Source organism: Neopelma chrysocephalum, unplaced genomic scaffold, assembly GCF_003984885.1.
Source record: "Neopelma chrysocephalum unplaced genomic scaffold, ASM398488v2 Primary Assembly neopelma1_60, whole genome shotgun sequence".
Taxonomy (NCBI): Eukaryota; Metazoa; Chordata; class Aves; order Passeriformes; family Pipridae; genus Neopelma; species Neopelma chrysocephalum.
Genome location: NW_020897715.1, coordinates 12,969,889 through 12,989,953, shown reverse-complemented (window position 1 = coordinate 12,989,953; position 20,065 = coordinate 12,969,889). Strand labels below are relative to the sequence as shown.

General features: G+C 41.3%; 1 protein-coding gene and 1 long non-coding RNA gene across 3 annotated transcripts in view; one reads left to right on the top strand and one right to left on the bottom strand.

Moving 5' to 3' along the window:
* LSAMP (limbic system associated membrane protein) overlaps window positions 1–20,065 on the top strand; it is a 1,005,382-nt gene that overhangs the window by 661,161 nt on the left and 324,156 nt on the right. Inside the window, exon 1 of one of the 2 annotated variants that reach the window (XM_027681182.1) lies at window positions 19,635–19,653. The exons of the other annotated variant lie outside the window; for it this stretch is intronic. Within the exon in view, the coding sequence (XP_027536983.1) occupies window positions 19,650–19,653 (4 nt within the window). The 5' untranslated portion in view covers window positions 19,635–19,649. Of the gene's footprint in view, window positions 1–19,634; window positions 19,654–20,065 lie in introns of those variants that run through there. 2 annotated transcript variants of the gene reach the window in all.
* Window positions 15,668–17,276, bottom strand: LOC113966445. The gene is made up of 3 exons (XR_003533829.1): window positions 17,200–17,276; window positions 16,406–16,509; window positions 15,668–16,072 (listed from the first exon to the last, which is right to left on the bottom strand). It is a non-coding gene; the product is annotated as an uncharacterized LOC113966445 (long non-coding RNA).

The following is a 20,065-nucleotide window of genomic DNA, read 5'->3' as shown; positions in this document are numbered from 1 at the left end:
GTGTAAACTGCAGGATTATGCAGGGTTATTGGTTACGCCAATGAAAAATTGTGGGAGGTTAGGGAGTGCCCCTGGCAGACATCCCCTCTAGCCAGTGCATATATTTTGGCTAGTTTCTCCCTCTAGCTGATGGCAACTGCTGCTTAATGAATAGCAAAGAATTTCTGCAGGAAGGCAGAAGAGTTGGTTTCTAGGAAACTCCTACTTACATGCAGTTAGAAGCAAAAGAAAAAAAAATCTGATGTAGAGCCATGGGAAAGCTAGTAAATTCTGAGGAACCTTCCGAACAAGTGATAAAATCCAATGGTGGTAGCAAAACTGAAAATGAAGTCTTTATCCCTAAGAATAATATGTGGGGGCCTAAACACACCACAGCATGGAAAGGCAAGAATAGTCAAGCAGAAATGCTCAAAGCAAAAGCATAATTTCATCAAAATGAAATTATGAGTGACTTTCATCAGTGACTTGATACCACCTGGGGAAGTCCAAATAACACCTGATCTATACACACTCTGCTCAAGTCTTACAAGCCTCCATGTGAGCACATCGGTGCCATCTGGGGCATGTTTGTATTGGAATGCCTTCCTTTTGTGCAGGAATGGAAATGATCTGCACTAGTATAACCTTCTTTTATATCGATGTAGGTACATCTGCTCTGGGCTTGTAGGATAAAACCACTACATTTTCACACACATAACCCTTGTCTCATATTACATACTACCTTTTAAAAATGCTGTTGGAAATAAGTTGACAGAAACCCACAAAATGTGGGAGACAGTGGAGAACTGAAGGAGACAGCCAAGCTAAGGAGGCTCAGAAAACTGGAATCTGAGGGTTTATTTCCCCTGCATTAATTCACAATGATTTTTTTCTGCCCTCCTGTTAAATTGTAGAGCAGGGAGCCAGGGGGCTCTAGTTATACTCATGAAAATATAATATATGGCTAACAAATGCTTCCTTACACAACATGATTGTATTTGCTCAATCTGTTTGTGTAACTACCAATGAGCCCTGGTATTCTCGTTATTCCCATACTAAATCACAGCAGAAGAAATCTTTATTTTTCCTTCTTTTTATTGAGACTGCTAGGATATGTTCCCAGTCCTAAGTATTCTTTAAAGAAATGAGTCAGAATTGGGGGGGGGAAAATATAAATATGCAACAGTGTAAATGGCAATTCTGAAACAAAATGGATTGGGAAAAACCAATGGGATATCATAAATTCTGTCTCTATGTGGGAAAAAGTGTTGTAAGGTCACAGACAAGCAATCTGCGTAGATGTGTGCAGGCTCTATCAAAATACCAGTTCTGATAGAACCTTCAGTGAGACAGATTTCAGGTCTCAAAGACATAAGCATGTTAACTGTTTGTCAGCCTCCAAAATACTGCAGTGAAGAGACACTCAAAGTCATGCTTTTTATACTTTAGGAAAGAAACAAAATCAATACTAACTCAGAATTGGACCAAAGTTAGACGTCCTGATTGCAAGTGCCACTGAACTTTGACATGTCATCTGGAACAGAACTTTGTGGTTTGTGCTTTTCTATAATAGGATTACTCTGAATTATCCAAACTGAAATTGAACACACATAGCAGCAGCATATGGGCTGGAGAAACAGTTTATCAGGCTCAAGCAAATGTTGTTTGTAGCAGCTAATTTCTTGAATGCACAATAAGGAGTACTGGCTCCCATTGTAGGTGTTCTGGATATAGTTCTGAAATAGAACATTTTCTCTAGTTGGAGTTTATTTGTTTGTGGTTTGGTTTTTTTTAAGTATAAAAATAAAAATTAATCACAAATCAGGATGGAAGGTTGGAAAGGCAAGAACAAACAGATGATGGGAAATTAATTTCTAGGAAAATATCTGAGCAAATTGAGTATTCTACCATCCCAAGCTTTGATGAGATTAACACATGCCTGCAGACACTTTGATTTCCACAAACTTGCATTTTGATAGAGTTATTCCAACAGAGGTTTTTTCCAACCAGTGTTGCTTATTGTGACTCAGTCATTCTGAGTGACTTGGGTAGACCAAGTCTGTTACCTTCCCAGGGGAACCAGTTGAAGAGTGACGTGACACAAAACTTCAAGTAAGTAGATTATTAAAAACTCAGATGATAGTTTTAAGAGTCTAGAGGGAAACATAAGGATATTGAAATCCTTGCAATGCTCTGTACTTTATTTATAGTGTTAGGATAACGCCTAGAGGTGAAATAGAGTACCTGTCCCAAATTTGGTATGTTTTGAACAGCAAAGGCTTGAAGCTGCTATCGAATATCTGCAAAGGATTTTTCTCTGTCTGTGAATAAAGGTTAGAACATGAAACCGTGTATATAAAAGAGATGACAAGGAGAACAGAATAGCCAGAACACATAAAAACTTTAAATGTTCTCAAAACCTGGAACCAAATCTTATGGGTTGTGTCTACATGAAAAAAGAGGAGAAAGACAAGACGATAAGGGCAGTCATACACTTAAATGCATCAGAAATGCTAATAGCATGTGCCAGAGATTTCTGGTAATAGGTGTGTTGGAGAGATTAATGGATCTAAGAAGAGATGAGAATAATAATTAGTGAAGTGTATAAAGACAATTAATGTATTATTTATAACGTGGTTCTCCATCTGGAAGATGTGTTTATTGGTAGTTTCCTGTTGATATCCATGAGGGTTGAATTTCCTCCTTCCTGATTCAAGCAGTGGGGTGTGGTCAAGCTGTCCTGTTTCCAGTAGTAGCTGGGAGACCTAGTATTGCCCATGTACTGTGAGAGGCACCCTCCTTGAAAGCACAGACCATAATTTTAGGAATGTATTAGTTAAATCCAGCATCAGCCCAACTGACAAACCTAGCTACTATGCTCCCAAGATGTGTCCTTTCCCCAGTTAGTTCTTGACTTTTAATAGCTTCCCTTTCTCTGCTTATTTCTGATCATTACACAGTATAGCTGTTCTCTTCTTTTCTAGCTATGAGGGATGTTACTAGGGTAAGACTGCTTTTATTTCTTCCCTACAGCTCTCTTAACTCTCAAGCCATTGCTAAACTAATCTAAGAATCCCTGTTTTTGACTGGGTCCTTCAATCCAGTGGAGACATTTGTACCCACTAAGTTCTGGTAGAGTCCAGCAGGTTATATGCAAGTGATTTACCTCTCTACTCTGGATTCTTTCTCTCTCTTAATAGTTATTGTTTGTTCCATCTGTCACTGCCTCAGTTTCTCCACTTGTAAAATGAGTATAATAATAAAGCCTAAGCTTACCTGGAGCAGGAGTTGGCATAGTGAGGGTCTTAAAGATGTGATGCTGGCAGATGTGGAAGGAAGGCTATGTTGGATGCTGAAGTAAATAATGCTTATTATATTAAGTTTCTCTCAGTATCTCCCTCAGATTCCTTTGGAGATTTTCTTATTTTTACCCTAAACTAATTAGTAGAGTTCCCTATGTTTTTTTGCAAGCACTGGTGCCAAACATCCGCTATCTCAGACAAATGTTATAGATCCTCTAACACCAATAGCTTTTTAGAAGTTGTCAAAAGGAAGACAAGCAATCTTATTTATTTATCTGCCAATTCTCTGTTTTATTTAGGGTGCCTGCTGTTTGGATAGGTGTAGAGGGATTGAAGAATGTCAATGGGCTTTTCTAGAATGAAGGAGAAAGGATCAGATATCTCTGCAACCCACATAACTTGTAGATTAGTAATGCCAATGTATGTAATAAAAGCATCTTAATGGGCAGAGGCATGATTTCTGGATTGCCCCTACTTGGTGCCTCCTTGACTGTGTTTTGCCACTCATCTATTCCATGATAAAGTTCTCTCCAGAAGGCCAGTCATCACTTTGGGGTTTAGATATATTAGTTCCTTTTCAGGGATCTGGGGGTACTGTTAAAAACATGACACTGGCATCTGCAAGGAGTTGGGTTGGATCCATCATTTGATCTTCAAAATCATATCATGACTATCATGTCTTACAAAACACAGCAGGACTTAGAAGAAACCCACAGTAGGGGCTCTACCATCTCCATGTGCATCAAATACGAAAAAAAATTACAGATGTTCTAGAAATCTTAGCTAAAGAGTTTTATGACATGCACCTTGTTCTTCTAATCTATTGAAATTAGATGAAACCCCCTGAGAAATTTTGAGACAAGAGAAATATAAAAACCTGTGTAAGAGGGATACCAACCAACTGCAGCTTATCTTTTTGCTCACTGAAATGAACACCATGACTGTTCTTTAAATCTTTGTGTGCAATCAGCACTTGGAGTAAAGCTTCAGGCTAGAACTAAGCTTGAGAGAGGAGGCAGCTGTGCCGCTGGAGACCATGCTCCCACAATATTGCTGCCTTCAATCATTGGCAACTGCCTCCATCTTTACTTGAGCTCTTTTACTGCACTCAAGGAAAATACTTTCCCTTACCTCCATTGTCATGGGCAGAACAGTATCTACTTGGGGAATTCTATTGAAACTTCCTTTATCACCAGTTAACATAGACTTTTAATTACTGGTTTGTGTATGGAGAAGAAAAAAAAAGAAACAGCAAAACAAACACAAGGAGAAAACCCTTTCCTCCCCTGCCCCAGGCTCAGCTGCCACCTGACATCTACCCTTACCCCCTTAAATTTTTCTGCCACACATTATGCTCACTGTGACCTTGACAATCCCTAGAATGAGGTGACAGGAGACACAGAAGGGTGGGTTGATGTGTGATGATTTCTTGCTGCTGCTCCTGCTTTCCTGTTTTTTTTATTTCCTTGCTCCTTTCTCTTCACCTGTTTACTGCTTGCCTCAGGTCTCCACAGCTGTGGACCCACAGGTCCCTGCTTCCGCGTTGGTCCATTCATAGCAGTAGTCACCTTAAAGGTGTACCTCCTCTTATAAAAACTGCTTTTGTGTTTCCTCACGTGTCCTCTCCAGAGCTCCCTGCCCCCATGCTCCTAATCTCCCCTGCCCATGCTGGGGCAGTGGGACCAGGGCCCTCTGACTGGCCACAGCACAGTGGTGGCATGGGTTGGTACTGACTGGGACCAGCACAGGGCAGTCCCTGCCCTCTCCCATACAGGTCACTCTGCTCCCAGACCTCTGACAGTGATGCCCTTACGTTCACCGGGGGGGAAGGTGAGACATACTCGTTAAAAGGAGAGAGGGCTAGTACATATTAAATTAACAATGGTTTAGCCCTTACATGCCAGTTGTGTTGAGTTGCCAAGGATTTTAGACGTGCTGAGTAACAGAGAGTAGACAAGCGTAGCTGCTGTGCTGTTTTGAAAGAATGTGTGTGTGGTTGGGCTGTAAAAGTCTCAATTCAGGGCAGCTCCTTCAGCTGTTTTGCTTTGCAGTTTTGCCCATTCTCCTTAACTTTTGAATGTCTCCTTCTTCTGTGTAATTATCAAGACCAGTATGGAAAAATCAGGAACTTGCCTTTGCCCTGTAAAATTTAGATTGAAGACTTGAGGCGTATCCTGTGGTAGTCCAAGGTCAGAGACATGGCATGATGCAGGGTTCCTTCAGCTCTTGCCCTGAGATTTGTTGGAGAAGGGCTGCATTCATCTGTTTTGCAAGTCAGTTTAGGAGGGGCTGAAAGAAAAAAGAGGATCAAAAAAGGCTAGAAAGCTGGTGTATTTGACATTGGAGGGGAAGATCTCCCCTTGAAGTTGTCCCAAGACCTGTCTGAATAACGAGGCCTGTCATGGGTAGACAGATAAAGACCAACTGCTTGATAATGGCAGCAATAACATTTTATCATTGGTAGAAAATATTCCATGAGAGGTCTGATAACATAGCCAGGGATCATGTATGACTTATTCACCTGATGCTGGCATCTCCCCTTCAAAACAGTTTCTGTGGGCAACAGAATGCAGACTAGCAAAGTGTTTTGCCCTGGACAGCAGAGCACAAGCTGAGCCTGGGGTCCCTTTAACAACAGAAGAAGAAGAAATGAGCAGCATCCCTGGGTCATTTTGCTAGTGCCAGCTGGACTTTTAAGTGAGCTGAGAAAAGCAGATGTCATAGCCCTGTGGAACTGAGAGTTCACTTTAGAGCTAACTCTGCAACGAGGAACTACTTTAGTTTTTTCATCAGTGTTGTTCAAAAGAGAGGAACCTTTTTTTGACAGTCTGCCCTTTTCACAGTCTGTTTGTGTTTGTCAGCCTAATTTGAGCTTTAAAAAAAAATCTTGCATCAGTGTGAGTATCACAGTGGGAACTTGAGGAAGCAGGAGATGCTTGAATATCTGTCAGGTAAAGGTTGTTTGTGCTCATCACCAAATGGAGTGTGCACAGTTTGGGATCATTGGGTACCTCTTCTTTCTTTGGGAAAGCTGAGGACTGGGAGACCAGATGGAATGACATGTCAACTCTGAGTTCCATCAGGGCAGCTCTTGGGGCCTTTTGAGTAGAAGAGCAGCTGGTAGTGGAGGTAAAGGTATAAACTCAGCAGCCAGACTGTTATTCAGAAAGGGAATAAATGGCATTACAAGTCATCTTGTTGATAGCTGGAGCAGCTACCTGTAAGTGCAGAGGTACACCATCCAAATTCTAAATAATTTCTCTCTTTTTGATTACATTAGGCACACGGAAAATATACATTTAATGTTTGCTACTACTCTTCTTTCAGTTGTATTCTCCCTGTTCTGTACAGTGTGTTCATTTTATGAATCATCTTCTCTATATTTTAAACCCCTGTGAAAGACAGCCTGTGTTTGCCCCTCAGAAATCCCTTAATTGTGGATGCAATAAATGTGACCCTGGAACATGCCAGCGTGCACACAATGTCATGTGCTACAAGCTGGCAGATCCATAGACCCCTTTGAGCCAAAAGTGTATAGCATTTTATTTTTTTTCTCTTTTACCACTTTGTCTTCTAATACTGCTGTGAGAAAAGCTTCAGTTTGCATTCAGTATTTCACCTGATCCCATCCAGCAGTTGGGGTGAAAGCAGCTATGTTTTTGCCATAAAATGTAAATCATCAATTTTCTTCCACCCAAGCCCTCTTCTGTGACTTGATCTTTATGGCCATCACACTCCGGCAATACTGTCGCTGAAGATCAGGCACTTGTTCTAGGAATGTGCACGGAAAGAATTTCACTGTCTCTGCAACATGCAGTCGACCATTACTGCTGTTGAAATAACATACATTTTGATCTCTGGTGTGTTTGTTTCTCTCACCATTCAGTCAGGGCTCAAAGGTGACAGGAAAAGCAGATTGTCCTTTAGCTTAATAGGTTGCCCTGCTGTTTTCTGATGCAGAGATCCCTGGCTTAATTTATTGCTGGAATGGATTGCTTCCAAATAAGGATAATCCTCCTCATGCTGTTTCTTCACTTGGTTACCTTCCTGTTCTTTTCACTGGCAACATCCGCCTCTGCAATTCTGGTTTATTCTTGCCAAAAGACTCTTATTCATTTGCTGTGTTTATTGTAGTTATGGTCCTAAACCCGCTATCTTCAGTAGCTTAAAACTTTTCGAGACAATTGCTTCAGGGGCTTGAACTTTTTGCTCATGTTTTCAACCCAAAAGTGAGTTCCAGAAGAGGAATCTGCTTGGCTGTGTTGGTAGTGAGGATTTTGAAGTCATGCCTTTTTTTTCTGGCTAAACACATTGAAAGTAATTACTTTGTGCTAGATCGACTCCTGCTTGCACTAGGGAGAGGAAATGCCAGAAGTTTCCTATCATGAAATTCCTACAGGAAAGCACCATATAATGCAAAGGCATCTCTCAGAGCTGCTCTTTAATAAAAAGAGATATTTAATCTGGCTTAATGGATCCCCTTGGCCCTTGAGGCTGGACCCGGCTTTCACCAGAGTGCCTGTGTCAGTAAAGAGTAAGAACCACTTCCAAAAGACATGAGTGGGTTTTACCTTCAAAACATCAAGTCCTCTCAGATCTGAAGTGGCTTTGGCACTCTCTACTCCTATCTGTCCCACTGCTGTACTTCCTTTACTCATGTGACTGCAGAAAAGAAGATACTAGAGATGAGAGGTGGAATTCCGACTTCAGTGTGATTGATTGCAGTGCCCAGCTCAGTCCGATTTTGTTTCTCAATCCCTAAAAAGGCAAAAGGAATAGTATGTGATTGTCTCTTCCCCTCTCCAATTTATGATGACTTCACATCATTTCTTCCTCTCTCGCTTTTGTTTTGTTTTGTTTTGTTTCCTTTGGAAGAGAGCAAGGGCGTTGGAAAGGAAGTTAGAGCTCTTGCAACATTCAGATTCAAGCAAACTTGTGGAATTCAATTGCTACTTCTCCATACAACCTTTTTTCAGGTTTACAGTGAATGGGCAATGACTCTAACAGTCTATAACTAAGTGTAGCACTGGGAAAGAGCACTGGCACTTAATTTGAACTCTGTGCAAATTTAATTATCAGCAGCAATTCATTTATGCCAGTAATTTTCAACAAGAAGCTCCTCTTTTAAACAGAGGCTGAAAAGAGTGTGTGAGAATGCATTTAAGACAGAGACAACTTGCTGTCTAAACAGAAGAAATGTTCTTATCCTAACACCTCAAGCACATGGAGTGCCATGATCTACCAGACCCTTGCCTCCCTCTGCGAGGGGCTCAGGATAAGGTTGCTCTCTGAACCTTGGAAGAATGAATTTCTGAGTTCCTGCATGATTAACATCTCAACTGGAAAGTTGCATCAACAGAGCGAATTGCTGCTAGACTAATTAGTGCGTATGAAGGGGTTAGATGTTTTCTTATACAGAACCTCCACTAATGTTCTGCTGGGCAGCAACTGCATTAGTGTGACAGTCAGCTTTCCTTCTTTAAAACCAGTGAAGGTGTTCTGCCTCAGACCTCCACACTGGTTGTTGGAGGACTGATTGAAATTTGAAGTCGTGCTCTTCCTGTCTGGCCTTTTGACAGAATGGCTTTAAAATCTGAACATTGCCCTGTCACCAAGGGACAGCGCAAAATTGCAACAGGGCCTGGATAAAAAGGCACTGTGGAATGGGAAGTTGACTGCTCACCTGTAGTGCAAAACAACCTCATTGATACGCAGGAGACTTGAGTCTCTGTGACTTTCAACGTCTTCCACAGCATCAAACTGATATTTCAAAGAGATTAAGAACTGAAGGGAACATATGATATCCATTTAAAGCCAAGACTTCAGATTTAATGAAGACTGTATCAGGATGAGATATGATTCAGATATCAAATTACATTTGTTTAGCCCAACACGGCTTAATAAATCACAGCAACATTTAATAAATATTTATCTTCTTTTAATCACCAGTTAGTGCTTTTTCTGATCTCTCCATTCCCTTAATGGCTCACTCCTGTATTTATTAAATGTGATTTCCATTTCTCAAATAATCAATACATCTTTTTATATTTTATAATTTGGGCAGCTTTACTGAACTTTTGTGAGATTTAATTAAGATTAAGGTTTAATCTTTAATTTCAATATATAAATTACCATGCATTCTCTATTAAGACATTATTTGGTAACCTCATTTGGTTTGAAATCTTGACTGGAAATGTGGCAAGCTCAACAGTAGTTACAGTACAAATGTTAATGAACTTCAGAAGAATCTTTGGACTGGAGAGGGAACTGACTGAAAATACATCTCCTTAGCTGATGTGGGTATCTAGTTAATAATGTGAAATGGGCAATAAGGAAGGTAGATTCTGTGTTCTGACAAAGCTTTTGTTTGCATGGGTATCTGGTGCAGCAGTAGGAGTCAGGGTGAGGTCAGTTGGAAAACAGCAGCCTGTGGAAACAACACTTGTAAATGATGAGTCAGGCACCACACAATGTGCGGCACGCGGGGAGGCTCTGAGTAGCTTTGAGTCTAACACAGTATTTTCTATGCCACATGCCCATACCCGCTGGAATCCATGGATTCATCCATGGCCAAGCAATCCAAGGGGAGACCCCAAGTCTGGCTAAGGTGCTGCTGGAGGGAGTGGCTCTTCAACTCTTGGCAAGATCTTGACTGCCACCAAAATCTACCAAAACTGATGCTGTGTAGCAGTTCTGTACTGTCTTCTCCCTCATTATCAGCTCCCTAACACAAAATAATATTAATCTGCAAAGCTCTGTAGGTGTTTGTCAAAGTCTAATTTACATTTCAGGACACATGCATTTTGTGGCCTGGCCCAGGTACACCATGAGTCTCATCTGCTTGCTGGCCTGGCTGTCCTTTCCATGAAAAAGAAAAAAAAAAGGGGAACTAACAGAAAAATCAAACAGAGGAAAGCAATATAATGTGTGGGTATCTGGTCACGACTTGGGCATGCACCGGGATCCTGGGGAAAACTCTTATGTTCCACAATGCAGGTAGAGCTTATGTTCCCAAAGAGACACTAGCAGGTTGTTCAAGTCAGAGATATTTGAGTCTGGCCAGGAGCTCACATTGTTTCATGACTTTGACATTGATGGTTTGCTTGATATTGGTCAAAAGTTAAATGACTTTTTTACTTTTGTTTTTTCTCTGCGTGAGAAAGTGAAGCCCCCTGCAGGGTGTCATGATGCGCAGAAAACTTTCTTTGGTTTACCTATAGAACCAAGGATATAATCACTAAAAAAGCCATAAGGGTGAATGTAATATTTATAAAGGTAATGCACCTGTCTTTGAATATTCCGTGCTTCCGTAACATCTGTCATGTATCAATATAATAATCTCTGAATTTTGCATGACTCCAGAACATCACATCTGCCACAGCCCCGTCTGGCAACCTACTGCTTGGAATGGTCAAAGTGCCCCTTTTGCAACACCGACACCTAATATACCCCTGCTCCACCCCACGTGAGATACAGGCCTTCTTGACTCCAACACGGGCATCACTCTTGCACAAAATTTCACAGATTGATTCAGAATTCTCACTTGACCACTGGACAAGTATTTATCCTAGTAATATTACCTTTAAATGCTACTCAACCAATTTTTAAATGGAGTTTAACTCCTTCAGCCATTGCCTGTCATGTCTTCTTGATGTTCCCTTCTCTAGCCTTCTGAATGTGACAAGGTAAAATACAGACTCAGGCGCTTCATACTTCTTTTTATAGGCTTCTGCAGCACAGACATATCTCAACTGGGAAACAGACACTGATTTTAGTTAGTGAAGGGCTATCCCCATCTCTGGTTTTATCAGTCTCACGAATGCAACATAACTCTTCACTTAAGCTTACTTTGATCATCGCTCCCTTTTAGGGGCCCTTTTCCTTCCACAGATGTCTAGGCACAAACATTGTTGGAAGTGGAGGAGGTTATCTAAGGAACTTTGCTTCCTTGCCCCCATCATTGGTATTGTAATGAGATATCCCTTAGACTGGAAACAGGGCTTGAGAAGACAACACAAGCTGTTTCTGAGAAATAGCATCCCAAACTACTTATTCTGTTAGCTGTTCCAGAAGGCAACAGTGCTCCTACTGACATGAGAAAGGAGCAGGATTTCTTTCCTCTAGTCCTTTAAGCCCTCTGGTTTGCTACCCATTGCAGGTTTTGAAAATGCCTGTAATGAAATTGTTTGCAGTAGCAAGGAGCTGGACTTGATCCAGAGGTCCTTTAAAGACCTAAACTGGTTTAGACTAAAATATTGCTTTCTATTGTAGTCAGCAACACTGCAGGCAGTAAGAAAACAAAGGATAGCTGTATTAGATTCAACATTTTGATGATTAGGTGCATTAATCCAACACACAGGGTAACGTTCATGTTGACTATCTAAAATACAGTTCTTTGAAGACTGCTTACTACTTCCTTCTCTCTGTCTTGAGATTCCTCAGTTGTGTCTTGTGGAGAATAGGGCGTTTGAAAGCCCATTGGGTTGTCTTGCAAATGGCAAACTTGAGTCTTGGAATGTGATCGTGTCTGACTGTGCTCAGCCTGTGGAACCATTTGGGACTGTCGCCTTGTGAAACCCTGCAGTGTGAGACATGGTGTGTTGGGGCAAGTTTGATGGGTAACAGGCTGGATATTTGGAATTATCAAGCCTCGATTACCCACATTAAAATCCTTTATTAATGGAACGTACCTTGCTTGTTTGAAAGACACTCTCTGGTAAGCTTAGCGGCCTGATATAATAATGGAAGTACTATACTGGAAGGACATAAGGACTTGAACAAGAAATGCCATCACCCTCACCTAGTTGCTGACATCAAGCAGACATTTGGCTTTGGGTGAGTTTGTTGTAATCTTGTAGCAAGAGCTCTGGCTTAGGTTTCTGTGTATTTTTGCTTTAGTTTTTCTCTCTACACCATAGAAATTGTGAATCCCTGCAGTCACAAGAACAATAAGAACAATAAATACCAGGAATGAGTGCCCCTTTCATTAACATCTCCCTAAATTATTAGTACTCATCACTTTGAAAATAGGGAACCAGGAGGCATCTGTCCTCTGTCACCAGAGTATGCTGTGTGATTTTGGGAAGCTTTGCTGTAGATTCTGTAGACCAAACAGTTCAGAGGAAATACAAAAGGTTAAAGAGGAGGAGATAGCTGCCTAAATGGGGGAAACATTAAAAGCAATTAAAGTACAGAAAGAGCAGTTCATCAACAGTAAAGCAGGTGAAGTCCCGGCTGGCCAGCCAGCTGTCTGCATCTATCACTGCTCAGCACCTGCAAACAGACATTTCGTTGTTCATATCCTGCAGCTATTCGGCACTAAGGCAAGGATACTTGGGGAGAAGCAGAGACAGAGAACAGCAGACATTTGAAGGGAATTTTGGACAGATGTAGGAAAAAAAAATCATACCTTCTGGTAAGGCTGAAAAATAAGGTAGGAACACCAGGGGCTGTGCACTGGGAAAAGCCTTTAGGTCACTCAGAGGGGAAAGGAGGCAAGCAGGTGTACTGTGCGAGCATTGTCCTTCCCTTTCCCACCCCTCTGCTGGGTTGACTATGAATAGTCTTGCCTTCTACATCCTGTAAGGATGATTGCTGCTATGGTATGCCAGTTGCATGGCTGCCAACCTCTTCTAATTTGCATGTAATGTATGGCAAAGCCATAATGTCATTTCATTGCATAGATCTTGCCAGAGACCACATTCAGAAGCCTGCTATGCAGTTTCTGGCTCTGACTCCACAGCATTAGTTACCCCATCAGCCCCTTTGGCATTGAGCTTACAAAATCGAGTCCAGATGCCAATTACTTTAATGAGGCTGCAGATTCTAAAAAGGACACTCCCCCACACACCTTGCCCCTGGCTACTGTTTCCCTGGGAGCGGACACGGGTGGTTTTGACAGACACTTATTTTTTTGCAATGAAGCATGCAAGAACATCTGGGAAAAGAGGGGGACTTCACAGTTGTCTGTAACTGAGAAGAAAAAGGCAGCTTGGCACAACTGACTTGGATGTCTTTGGCTGACAGATATCATGTGAGTTGTGCCTTGTGAACGCAGAACAGCCTGGTGCCTTTAAAGTACACCAGATGCAGAGGTATCACTTTCCTGGAAGCACTGCTATTGTTCTGCTTCCTTTTGGTTTTTAATGGTATAGCCTCAGCAGGAAAGCTGGATGTGAGGTAGGGCTGCAGTTAGGAAAGGTCTGGGTTATCTAAGAGAAGGGTTTGCAGCCAAGCCTTTGGATGCCTGGAGGGAACTTGATGTGGACCAGCCAGAATTTTGTTGTGCTAAGGCTCTACCAAAGGCAAAGCCCTCGACAAACACACACAAAAGGGCTTAAAATAGGTTTTTGCTTCAGTTCTCACAACCATGGGTGTTGCCCCCTTATGCTGAAGGGGAAGTTGCACAGTTTGGAGGAGATAACTCAGCCTGTGCTTTTCCATAAATTCAATCACTAGAATGCAACACATACCCTCAACATTACAGAAGACTCATCCCAGCCATGAAGGTCCTCAATCCAGAAGGATTGCCAGATAGTAACAGATCCATCCTATACAGGCACAATTACCAAGTCAAACACAAAGGGTTGCAGTCTCATCTCCTTTGTAAACTCTTGGACAGGGAAATCCTGTTTTGTTCGGCTCTTTCAGTTTGTTTTGTGTAGCACAAGAGGACACTGGCCCATAATCACAGAGCCTGAGTGCAGCTGCTGTCCATCTGTTGAGATTGTGACATCAGTGTGTAAAACGAAAGAAGTCCACTGAAATCAGTGGAATCGTTTCCACTCTCAAGGGACTGAGGCCAAGGTGGGAACAGGGATCAGAGTAACACTGTGGCTGTGGACTAATTAACTTCCTCTGCCTGTGCCTCACTTTCTCCATCTGAGAACTTGTTGATGACATACTTTTGTTATGTTGCATTGTGTATTTGAGAGTGCTGTGCTGTCTGTAAAGGTGGTTATAATCCTCAGATATTGTGGGAGTAGGAGAGATTATCATAATTATTTCTGACAAGCAGCTATAATTCATCTTTGCTTACCAGACCCCTATGGTTGTTTTATTGTGAAATGAGTAAAGGTTATTTTAGTGTGGGAATCATGTGAGCTTATTTGTTGTGGAGCCTGGTAATAAATTGGCTTCAGACAGTGTTGCCTGAGCTGTGCAAACAGAGAAAATTTTATGATTCTTAATTTAATTTGTGTTTTCTATTTCACACTATTTGTATTCTCTCAAAGTCTGAAAACACTTCTTCACCGTTTGATCTGGACTTTTCCCATTTGATGAATGCTGATTATTTCCTTTTCTCCTTTCCTGAGGTTTTTTCCTTTTTTTGTATAAATACAAAACAATGACTTAATTAAGTCAGTCTCTTGAAAGAAAAGCTTTTTTTTAGTTATTTTAAGCTCCCTCCACTGGAGGCTTCTGCAACAGCATTGGAGAATGAAGCAAACTGGGATAAATACCATTTGACTTGGTTTTATGCTGTGTGTTCCTTAAAGAAGTACACAAAAGGGAGGTGGTATTTATCTTTTGTTTAAGTCCAGAATTTCCTGTGAGGGGATCTTAGAGCATTTAACATACATTAAAGGCTTAACCCTTGTTACAGACCTTTGGGAAGTGAGTGCAGTGCTTTTAGGGCAAAATATATGGATATAGTTTAGAAGCAACCTTACGGGATATACAAGGGAATAGGACAAGAGAAGGAATGCAGGATCATAGTGAAAGCTGCAGAGCAAGTTCTTGCACCATTTTGAATGGACAGCAAGTGTAGCAGCAGAAGAGAAGATGGTATTGTCCAAACTGAGAAAGCCAGAAAAAGGAATCAAATGACAGGCTCACAGGATTGAATGAAATAAATTCACAAAATGAAAACTCTGCAAGTATTCTTCACACCACCTTTCCTCCTAAGTGTCACCACACGCTCTTCCATCCCATGCCTTCTGCTCAAAACAAGTTTTCTACATCCTGTTGCATGCTTACTGCACTGAAGAAACGTGCTGCTTAGAGCATTGCCTGCAGTAATGTTACTGCATGACATGCTGGCCCTCCTCACCTGTGCACAGTGCCTGGGGAACCCTCCCTTATCAGGGAGAGCTTTGCAAAGGTGTGGGTGACAGCACGAGACAAAGCTTGGTGCTTTTTCTTCATTTTTGTGTACAGCTCTTAATAGCTGTGTAATAAACCAGTATTGATGAAAGAGGTCATTTGCCATTAACTTATTTAGTTTTCTGCAATGAGCTGATGTTTAATTAATGTGTAATAACTTTTGCAACCAAATGCACCCTTTTATATTTACTATAAGGGACAGTTTGAAAATCAACTTAAGCGGCCAATGACTGCAAATGTATTTATTAAGGTTTAAACATGTGTAAATGAGTTTGTGCTTATTTGCAGAGCTGTTAAACTACAGTAAATATGTTTTTTTCAATTGGTGGTTAATTAACATCCATTAGTTCTCCATTAAGAGCACAGTTTGGTGTCTGAATTTCCTTGCTTTAGTACTCACTTTGAATTACAGCTGTATTTTTTCCTCTTTCTATACAACAGCTTTCAAAATCCACTGCCAGTCCTTTGAATTTACCTTGCAAGGCAGGAGATTCAAAAAGGGGGAAGTGGAATTTTATTGCCTAAAGTCACAGCTCCCATTTAGGAACTTGGCAGCTTCCTTCTTCACACATCTTTCTCTCCCAGACTTTTGAAGCCAGTGCAAGTTGTAGAGTTGTCCCAGTTGTTTAATGCCTTTGTACCTCTGTGAGGGTTTTCGGAGCCATTAGTGCAAAAGCTGCTAACATCTGCATGAAGGGTGGAGAGTGGACAGATCATGGAGATCCTGTTTCACCCCAAAAGAAATTTGCAAGGTCGACATTCCTGAATGAAGGCTTTTGGGGGCGAGGGGTTTAGGTACAGGGAGTATCCCCTCAGCTGGCCGCTATGTCAGCAAACAACCACAAGGTGACACTGTCCCAGTACATTATTTATGTTTTGACAGACGAACGTATACATTTCACATAAAAGATTGTTCTAAGCATCAGCATCCGCTCCATGTTTCTTAACTGAGAACTAAACATCTGAGCCAGGCATCATGCACTTGTTAAATCTAGAAATTAGGAAGATATTCAAATTACCTTCAACACATGTCTTGTATCCACATGAGTGGATAGCCTTCAAGAGCAGCAGTCCCATCCACCTGCCCCTACTCACAAAGCTGTCTGGGAGCTTTGTCCTACAACTGAAAAATGCCAGATCAGTCGTCAGTCCCAAGTCATCATCAGAGCGGTTCTGTCTTTGTCTTCCATTCCTTTGCAGCTATCAACATTTGAGGTGATGGAGTATGTTGCTTAGAGGTAGACCCGGGGAAAAGTCCTGTTTCTTTCTTCAGTTGTGCAAATATGCAAGTAGAGAAATATAGGCCTGAGAAGCCTTTTACAAGTTAGGCTTCTATCCAGAAATATTTATTTATTTAAATGCAATAATGCTTTGGCTGTTTGCTGGAATTGGTTTGGGATGGTTTCACCCAGTGAGGTTAAGCTGTGCTATGTGTGTAACTCAGGTGTTGAGTAATAAGATCTGACACACATGTAAATGGCTAATACAATAAGCATCTGGGAATGAGTCACCACAATGTATGTCAGGTTTTTACAGTCAGACATAGTATCAGAAGCATCTTTGAAAAAAAATAAAAATCTGTATAGTACACTAAAATACAGGAAAAGGGCATGTTTGTAAGGGTAGACTTTGACCTGATTTTCCCCAGGGTGATGTTTGTTTACATCTGGCCATCCTGTTTTACCAGGTTAGGTTTAAAGAGTTAACTGGGTTGCTTGTATGTGTAATCATGAATAATCAGCCGAACCTGATACTGTTCAGTTGCCACATGCTCTGTGCCTGCAAACATCTACTTTGGTTTTAGTAACATTACCTAAATTAGTAGCAATGTTAACTGCTTCTCCTTGATTTCTCCCTTATGAACCTGCAGTCTCCCTGCAGTTTGTGGCTATGAAATTATTAAAGGAACAGTCTTAGAAAACAGCAGAAGTTTAATCAGCTTAGTCTTGTTTGATCAGTTATCAAAGTCCCCCCTTCAATATCGTAGTAGTTGGGACCACCAAGATAAATTGCCCCAGTGTGTGTGTAAGGGGAGCACGAGTAAAGCATTGAAACATTCAGGCCAGTTCTAGAAATGCAGTAAATGTAAATGGGCTTTCCTAGAAAAGCAGCAGCTTATTCAGGCTCCCTCTGGTCCCATGCACATTTCCAGCCTCACTGGAGAGGAAGCTCTTTGCCGTACCTGGCATGGTAGCTGAGAGGAGTCATGGGGCATTGCTGATATTAAAACTATGCAACCTACAGAGAAGGGTGCCATATCAGCAAGCATCTGGGTATGAACCCACCTTCTGTCAAGTTATATTAGCAGCTTTAGTTTGAGGTGAGACATCTGTAAGTAGCAATCATGACCTTTCCTCCTCTTCCCCGCCAATTCTAGACAGGCCAGTCCTTGAAAGAACAACCCTGTAAGCTGCAAACAAGTGGACATGATGACCATATCAGCTGCAGACATAAACCCAAGGTGGCAGCTGCAGCAGAAAATCCCTCCTTCAGCTCCCTGTACACAGGCTTGACCTGAAAGAACTCATCCCAAAAAGTCAAATCTACTGTAGGATGCTTTACTGACTCATAGAGAGAGTTGGACTGGCATCTAAAGCATGTTATTGGGGCTATTCGGCTTTTATATTTACTTCTTCACTAAATTGTCCAGCCCTCCTTGCTGCAGTCAGTGCCTCCCATTCAGGAGCTCAGTAGAGGCAGTAAGGAATAGTTTGATCATGTTTTTCTGCAGAGCAGTAGGATAGGAAGGCCCAGCCTTAGGGCAGGATGGGGACAGGCAGTGCCTAACTAATAGAGTTATCAAGTTCAGTGGAAAAACATGAACTACAGCTCCTAGGAGGCATTCCCTTCCCAAAGGTAGATGTATTGTTGAGAGACTCAAAAAACCAAAAATGCACTAAATTCAGAATGGCTGAATGTTTGGTTCCATCAAACCCACCAAAACTTCCTAATCAACCATGGCACTTTATTTAAGCATTCTTGATTTTGGAAATTTGTAAAAAATATTTCAACTCTTTTCTCTAATTTAGGATGAATAGTGATGAAGTTGTTGAAATTTTCCACACAGAATAAGTTCTGATTTGGTTTTTTTCTAAGCTCAGCTTTAAAAATTGAGGTAGCTGCACTTGTTTCTGTGAAGTGCTTTGATATCCATGGATGAAAAGAACTATAGAAGTGCTAATTATTGTCATACTGGTTTTAATTATTCTGTCATACTGACGGAGCGACTGCCAGTTTTCAGCCAGCAATGTTGTTTTAAAAGATGTTGTCCAGTCCACAGTTTTCATAGAAACAGTCAGATACTTCTTTTTAATTGTTTTAAAAGAAAGAAAAAAATGAAATCCTCTCCCTGCTCAGCAGCTGCTACAGTTCTCTGATGGAAGTTCAAATCTGCCTGCATTTGTACATGATGTTATTATCAGGATGGTAATGAAGAGAGGAGATGCAAAGCTCCAATTGTTAGATACTACAGATAAAATACTGGGAACTGCTAGCAAGGGTAAGACTCTCTGAAATTTTCTGTCTACAATGATTTAAAATGGAAAATATGGTTTCCAAAACTTTGGGAATGGTGTGATTTTCACCTCTTTTATTATTGTTGTTCTTATTATTTTTTGAAGTATCTTTTATCATTTTTCTGGGAAGGTCTAAATGAAGTACTGTATTTCCAGTCAGCTCAAACAGACTACTACTACTACTACTTTTTAATTCAACCAGTTTGCAGAAAAACTTTCTTTACCCGTCATTATCCCTGGCTGTCATGGGACCTGTAGTTTAAAGGCCTCAGTGCTCTCTACTTTTCAGCCATTCTGCCTGTCTGTGCTACAGCTCCCCATAAGGCATCATGCTCGTGCAAGGCCAGTGTCATGTCAGTGGAACCTCATGGCTACACTGGAGGAATGTGTTTGTCCCTACAAAACTACCCAGAAAAATCTGACTGGTTTACCTAAGGTCCTCCAGCAAAGACAGACTACCTGGTGAGGCAGTACTGGCTGGAGCTTAATGCATGTTCTAAGGGAGGGTTTAGGACCAGGCAAACAAATATGCACTAGCCTATCTAGTGTGTTCTGTTGTCATGGTAGAACTATCAGTGCCATGATGTCACTGAGGGAAAGGAACCTTGCAGTTCCAACTGTTAGTGACCTGATCTACAACCCAAATAGGAATCAGGCCATCTGTGGAAGTGATCTAGAGGTATTCATATCACCCAGCAGCCATTCCCCAAGGGATAAGAAGCTCCACATAGTAAGGACATCAGTGGACATGAGTGGGTAACTTAGTTCCAGCGGTGCCATATTTTGGAGAAGGCTCTTTCTGTCTGTGCAATTTATGGGAATAAGATGAAACTGTGCAGAATGCTTCATAATTGCATTGTACCATCTAGAGAAAAAGCATTTGCAGGAGACATAACTGGCATTGGCAGGTCACTCCCTTGTTGTCATGGCTTTGTGTGTCCCTGTGTCAGCATAAGGCAAGCAGTGACTCTGAAGATTGTCACTGGGCAGTTGGTATCCTTAAAAAGGTAACAGTGATACTTTTTTGGAGAAGACACTTTCTTCTGGAAAGTATCTAAAATGGTCTGGAAAATGACATGTCAGACCATTAAAACATAGAGATTATTTGCTTTTCCCCCATTTGCACTCTTTGTTTGCTTTCTATTTATTTCAAAAGCCAACCAA